Raw genomic sequence first — 7,100 nt, 5'->3', positions numbered from 1 at the left:
TCGAGCTGCGCGCATCAGCAAGAACAATGTGTGACGTCAAATGGTGACGTCACGTGGTCGCCTGCTACGCCCAAGGTTGACGTCGATTCGCACCTCACTGACGTCATGCAGCTTATTGCGTCAGACACTTCTCAAATGCAAGGTAAGCTTGGTTAATCGACTGTTAAATGGATTCAGTCATTGACTTTAACAGATATTTATCTCATCCCTCTGGGTGGGGTTTTTTTTCTGCGCGAAATATGATGTCCGGGTCGTAACATCTGTATCAAGTTTGCAACAAAGCGTTATTATTTGTCTTTTTGTTTTGTTTTTGTTTTTGGTGGGAAGCGGGGGAGGCTGGGGGAGGGGGGGGGGGGGGGTAAACAGATAGGTGTCTTTGTTGTCACTTTCATCTTCTTTTTTTTCTTGATATCGCTTGAAAAGTGTTCATTAATTTATACCACAAGAATATAAGTATGGGGATGGGAACAAAGTTCTGTCTGTAGCTCTTCGATCAGTCTTACAGCAAAACACCGACAGTTTGTGTATATTTACGTGGGTTTGACCCTAGGTTTGCTGACCGATGTGTTTGCCAAAATCAATGATGATGTTTGTGTTCCAGACGCAGGTTCACCAAGCCTACAACCAGACCAGCAGCAGCGCCTCAGACACACGGCCGCCATGTTGATCAGGGGTGAGCACTCTACGCATGTATACTACTACTACTACTACTACTACTACTACTACTACTAATAATAATAATAATAACAAGAAATTCCTCCGAGGTAGGAAAAACACCCCCGTCCTTACCATTCTCACTGCCACCAACTGAGAAGGTTATTTCCCTTTGACCATTAATATGTCCCTCTATAAGTCCTTGTAGAATCTTAATCCACCAATAACTCCCTAACCGTGTGTTTGACTGGTCCCAATTTTTGTAAGGACCGTCTCAGGAATGTATAGAACCTGTTCACCAAGTTTGGTGACGATCGGTCCGTTCATTCTTGAGATCTATATGCGAACACAAACACACAAACAAACAAACAAACACATCGACCGAATCCTATACACACCCCTATACCGGGGGTGTAATAATACGAGAATTTATAACGCGCACATATCTCACCATAAGGCGACTCAAGGCGCACTCATACACATTCTTTCGCATTTACAAATCATGCACACTCATATACACTTACGCATAAATTACATGAAGATGACAAGGCAACAACACAAACAGAGACACGGCACTCAAAAGTAAGCATGAAAAAGAAAAGAAAATTCCAAATAATAAGTATGTACATGGCTATTTACAACTGCTCTGAATTAGGCTTGCGGGTGAAGTGGGGGGTGTAGCGGCACTGTAGTCTGAGGATTATTTAGGGAAAAGAAAAGTCTTGAGGCCAGATTTGAATGCTTCCAAAGACTGTTGTTGACGGAGGGGGAGAGGTAGTGAGTTCCAGTTGGTGGGGGCTTGAAAGGAGAAAGAGCGTTGGCCTGCAGTTTTGAGTTTTGTGTGAGGTATGTTGAGTTTGAGGTTGTCGTTTGAGGAGCGGAGCGGGAAGGTTGATAGAGTGAGAGGGAATCAGAGAGATAGGTAGGAGCGAGCTGTTATTAATCAATACTTATTTCATCTTTTTTTTTTTAAGACAAGGGCTTGTGGGCAGGGCTGGTGACATTTGTCGTGGTCCCTTTATGGCGCGTTTCAAGTAACAAGACCAACAAATCGACATTGCAAGGTCTCAGCGTATAGCGAGTCCAAAGGCTTGTAACCGCTGCTGGCTTAGGGTAATGATTATAGTCGAGTTCTCCCCCTTTGACCGTTTGGCTGGCTGCTGCTTGAAATAAGTGTATCGTGTGATTGCAGGCCTGCAGCGAGTTTGTTGGAGTTGATTAATTTATGATGAGTGTGTGATAGTGTAGTGTAGTGGAAATAAGTGTACGTCTGTATTGTTCCATCGGCGTCTCTGTCTGCCTGCCTGTCTGTCTGTCCGTCTGTCTGTCTGTCTTGTCTCTCTGTCTATGTCTGTCTGTCTGTCTCTGTCTGTCTGTCTCTGTCTGTCTCTCTCTGTCTCTCTGTCTCTGTCTCTCTCTCTCTCTCTCTCTCTCTCTATGTTGCTTTGCTTCCGGACGGTCAAGTTGGCGTCCACTTTGTTCACCTGTAAATTATTTTTTCTCCCCCCTTGTACATAAACATTGTGTTTGATGCAAATGATAAAAATTCGCCTTCGCCTTCTCTCTCTCTCTCTCTCTCTCTCTCTCTCTCTCTCTCTCTCTCTCTCTCTCTCTCTCTCTCTCTCTCTCTCTCTCTCTCTCTCTCTCTCTCTCTCTGTGTCTCTGTCTCTGTCTTTCTCTGTTTGTCTGTCTGTTTATCTCACTCTCTCTATCTTTCTCTCTAAATCCCTCTCATGGGCGAGGGCTGGATGTAAAAAAACCGTCTGCTTCTTGCTTTTTGTTACCCTCGAAAAATAAAAATAAATGGTCAGTGTCTCTCTCTCCTCTCACATCCACCACCCCTGTCTTCTTCCTTGCTCACTATCTCCCTCCTGCAACTCTAAACCCTCATCCTCAGTCCCCCCCCCCCACACACACACACCCCACACACACCCCACCCAACCCTACCCTCCCTCTGTCTCTTTCTGTGCCTTAGTATTTTAACTTAAATAAAGAGGACCTAACTTTTTCAGATTCTCTGTAAGACTCCTTCCTTTTTACGGCCTAATTTTCTCAGATTTTGGAAGGTCTGAAAAACAGAGAATACGTCTACATGGCTTGCTGTGTCGTACCAATTTTACACGAGTTTTTTTTTTTTTAAATATTAAACTGCGAGCGAAAGCGAGCTGTTCACTATTTGAAAAAAGCAACGAGTGTAAATGTGGTACGACACAGCAAGCCATGTAGTATTCTGTTTATCCTACATACTGTACTTATGTGTATTTTACTGATAATGTCCTGTAGTCGAGGCAGCTAAATTGAAGACGCTTGTTTTGGAACCTCGATCTCTTCTAAAGCCTCGTGCAATCTATTACGTCAAAGCAAAGAAACGTCACTCTGAAAGTATGGCGTGACGTGTTAGTTCTAAAGATTCATCGAGGGTAATTTAGCGAGCGCAATTTTTGTTTCTATAATGACGTTTGTCTCGGTGACTTTGGCATCAAAAGCAGTGGAAAAAACAGATCCTTGCGCCAGACTTGCTTGACATGACCTCATTTACATGATATACACACGTGTGATTTGAACGATTATTAGCTCACGGGTGTCTCTCTCACGTATGTAGGTAGGATAATATGGGTATTCACCATGGTTCGGCTCTCGCATCATTATAATTATCTCCTGCATGTTTGTTTCAGGCGGAGGTCAACTGCAACTGTGGCAGTTTCTTCTGGAACTTCTGACGGAACCGAGGAACGAGTCCTGCATTCGGTGGGAGGATGAGGGAGGGGAGCGAGAGGGAGATGGGGGGGAGAGGGAGGGACTCTTCACCCTCACCGACCCTGACGAGGTGGCGCGACGATGGGGCTGCCGACGTAACAAACCCAGGATGACGTATGACAAGGTGCGTGGTGAATTATACGTCATTGTGTTTTATGACGTCGAGAGTGTGATTGTTCATTTCTGTTCTTGATATGTGTCTGTGTTCGTTTGTTTATTCGTTTTTTTCCTTCTATTTTCTTTCTTTCTTTCTTTCTTTAATTTCGTTCGTTCTTTCTTTCTTTCGAGCGAAGGAATGCTTGCTTGCTTGTTTTCTTGCTTGCTTGCTTGCTTTCTTGCTTGAGTTAGCGAGTGAGTGATTGAGTGAGGGACGGATGGATTAATGGATGAATAGATGGAGGGATGGATGGATGAATGGATGGATTAGTTCATTCATCGATTCATCGATTGAATCTTTGCTACTTTGGCGTCAAGATTTTCGGACACTTTTTGACAGATTTTCCGTTCATATTTTCATTGTTTTTTCTTAGTAGGTAATGATTACTATTAATTTAATTACCCTTGCTTTTATTTTGCCAGATAAACATGTACATGTCTTCGTCTGACCTCAAACTTTTTCTTTTTTCCTCCACCAGGTGAGCCGTGCCCTGCGTTACTACTACGACCGACAGATACTGAAAAAGGTCAAAGGTCGCCGCTACACGTACCGCTTTAATTTCGACACACTGCGCAGGCTCCAAACCCACCAATCAAACGGCGGCAACTCCATCACTGCGGAACAGTTCTTGTCCAGCTGTGACAGTGGATTTTTCGCCAACTCTGCAATGAGATCATAGCTCTCGTTACCGAACAGCAGACGGGCGCAGTGGAATAGTGGATAATACATCGGCCTCTTAATCGGAAGGTCGTGAGTTCAAATCCCGGCTGCGGCCGCCGGGTGGTTAAGGGTGGAGATTGTTCCGATCTCCCAGGTCAACTTATGTGCAGACCTGCTAGTGCCTTCGTGTGTACACGCAAGCACAAGGCCAAGTGCGCACGGAAAAGATCCTGCAATCCATGTCAGAGTTCGTTGGGTTAAAGAAACACGAGAATACCCAGCATGCTTCCCCACAAAGCGGCGTATAGCTGCCTGAATGGCGGGGTAAAAACGGTCATAGGCCTACACGTAAAAACCCACTCGTGAAAAAAACATGAGTGAACGTGGGAGTTTCACCCCATTGACGAAGAAGAAGAAGAAGAAGAAGAAGAAGTTACCGAACAGCAGGAATGTAGTTTGGCGAAGGTGGTCGGCAAACCGCCAATACTCCTTTTAAATCGCCGAAACTGTTGCCGTCATTTCGACAGAAATGCAGGACATTTCTCGTTTGGAGAACGATGACGCCAAAAAAAGCCGAAAACTTGCGAAATATGCCGAAATTCTGCGGCCACTGTGGCCAAGTTCGGCAAATCCTGGTACTTGTTTGCTCGCTGCCTGTCATGCCGGTTGGCATTTTAGGGCCGCAACCAAGGACCTCCACCCCTGTCTGTGAAAGTTCTGGGCGAGTCTCTGGATGGTACCCCACGTATACGTTCAGGGTCTTCAGTTCTCCTTCCACCGTTCGTCGCCAGGTGTTCTTGGGTCTTCCTCTCTTGCGCTTCCCCTCTGGTGTCCAGTTAAGGGCAGTCCTACAAATCTTGGTAACAACCCAATTATTAGAGACACTGGTAACAACCCAATTATTAGAGAGCTCTTGATGATGTATCTCATCAGACGCTGGACACTTCCTCCGAAAGCGGCGTATGGCTGCCTAAATGGCGGGGTAAAAACGGTCATACACGTAAAATTCCATTCGTGCAAAAACACGAGTGTACGTGGGAGTCCAAGCCCATGAACGAAGAAGAAGACGCTGAACACAACACGTTGAAAAGAGAATGAGACAAGCATCTACACATCGAATGCGACAGTGTCGATGCGTACCGTTGATCGGAAAACGGCTGCGATGAGAATGATCCAATCAGTGACATTATTGTTCTAACCATGCATCAAGACGGGCCGGACAAACAGCTAGGCTGAAGTAAAATATTGATGTTATTGAAACGTGAAGTTAATCTATCTGTGCAGAGTGAGGACTCTTCTTTTGATACATTGATTTCTTAATCAACAGACACCTGCTTGTTTGTTTTTAACTAATTGATTTCCTGAAAATAGTATCACCCTGCACATACAGCAGTCCGACTGGTGAGTTTTGGTAGGTGTCCACATGGAGGAATGATTATATTCCATGCCAAAGTCTGGCAAGCTCTGAGATTGTGAGCCGAACTATTTTCACTAAAAAGACTATGGAAATAATCGTAAGACGGAGAAGTTGATGATTTTTTTCTATGCGGATATCTGCTGACGTTGACTTCGGGACCTTGTTTCAAGAACGAATAATTGTACTTCTCTACACAGTTATATGCAAACGCACAAATTTGCTTTGTTATATTTTCTCAAATAAAAACCAAAGCGACGTAATTACGAAGTTGTTATATATGTATGTCAAATGAATGCAGATCCATTGCTGTTGTTGTTGTTTTTTTACCTCTACATAACTCTCACTTTAAATGTTCAAACCTATGTGTGCCACATTTTGTAAAGTAGTATTGTGTACCAAAACTCTGTTATTTTGTACATTTGAGAATTTTCAAGAAAAACTGTGTGTTTTTGTGCTGCTCGAATATTTTTTTAAAGGTGCTAACGTGAATTTCTCTGTTGTCACGAGGATATAATTATTGTGTGCAAAGCAAATACTTAAATTAAATTCTTATATTATTACCTCTCTTCTTTTGCCAATACATGCATTTCCGTTCATATTCTCGAACGTGCGTGTGTGTGTGTGTGTGTGTGTGTGTATGTGTGTGTGTGTGTGTGTGTGTGTGTGTGTGTGTGTGTGTGTATGCGTGTGTGTGTGTGTATGCGTGTGTGTGTGTGTGTATGTGTGCGTGTGTGTTCGTATGTTTCTGAACATGTGTGTGTGTGTGTGGTGTGTGTGTGTGTGTGTGTGTATGTATGTGTGTCTGTCTGTCTGTCTGTCTGTGTATGTGTGTATGTGTGTTTTTGTGTGTGCGCGCGCGTGCGTGCGTGTGTGTGTATGTGTGTTATTGTGTCACGTGTACGCTTGTGCGTGTGTTCGTGTGTTCATATTATTACCTCTCTTCTTTTGCCAATACATGCATTTCCGTTCATATTCTCGAACGCCGTGTGTGTGTGTGTGTGTGTGTGTGTGTGTGTGTGTGTGTGTGTGTGTGTGTGTGTGTGCGTGCGTGCGTGCGTGCGTGTTTGTCTCTGTATGAGTGTTTGTGTGTGTGTGCGCTTGTGCGTGTGTTCGTGTGTGTGTGTGTGTCTGCCTGCCTGTCTGTCCGAGGATGTCTATCTTTCTCTCTTTCTTCTCCTGTTTATGCGCGTAAAAGTGCGCGGGCCCATGTTTAACCGCTAAATTGTCCTGGCCACAAAACTTCGTTCTGCTAGAACATCTTACGTTTCAAAGCAATCGGCCGTTGGAGCGACCTAGTGTCAGACCAATGCGTCAGACCAAGAACGCATGCGTGACATACCACAGACCGAGGTCTGGAAACAACATCGCCGTTTCTCACCACGTACAGATAGACACACTTGACTGACAAACAGACTGACGAGTACGTTGCAATAATAACACTAGTGACTGGTCCTC

At 44.4% G+C, this 7,100-nt stretch overlaps 1 protein-coding gene across 1 annotated transcript in view; it reads left to right on the top strand.

The window, feature by feature from the left end:
• LOC138973089 (DNA-binding protein D-ETS-3-like) overlaps positions 1-6,228 on the top strand; it is a 17,458-nt gene extending 11,230 nt beyond the window's left edge. The window contains exons 2-5 of the mRNA XM_070345749.1: positions 1-142; positions 602-673; positions 3,330-3,535; positions 4,047-6,228. The exon at positions 1-142 is cut by the window's left edge and continues 608 nt beyond it. Coding sequence (XP_070201850.1) covers positions 1-142; positions 602-673; positions 3,330-3,535; positions 4,047-4,247 — 621 coding nt within the window. The 3' untranslated portion in view covers positions 4,248-6,228. The remainder of the gene's footprint in view (positions 143-601; positions 674-3,329; positions 3,536-4,046) is intronic.
• The last annotated feature ends 872 nt before the right edge of the window (positions 6,229-7,100 follow it).

This window comes from Littorina saxatilis, linkage group LG8, assembly GCF_037325665.1.
Source record: "Littorina saxatilis isolate snail1 linkage group LG8, US_GU_Lsax_2.0, whole genome shotgun sequence".
Taxonomy (NCBI): Eukaryota; Metazoa; Mollusca; class Gastropoda; order Littorinimorpha; family Littorinidae; genus Littorina; species Littorina saxatilis.
This window is presented reverse-complemented; position numbering and strand designations above follow the sequence as displayed.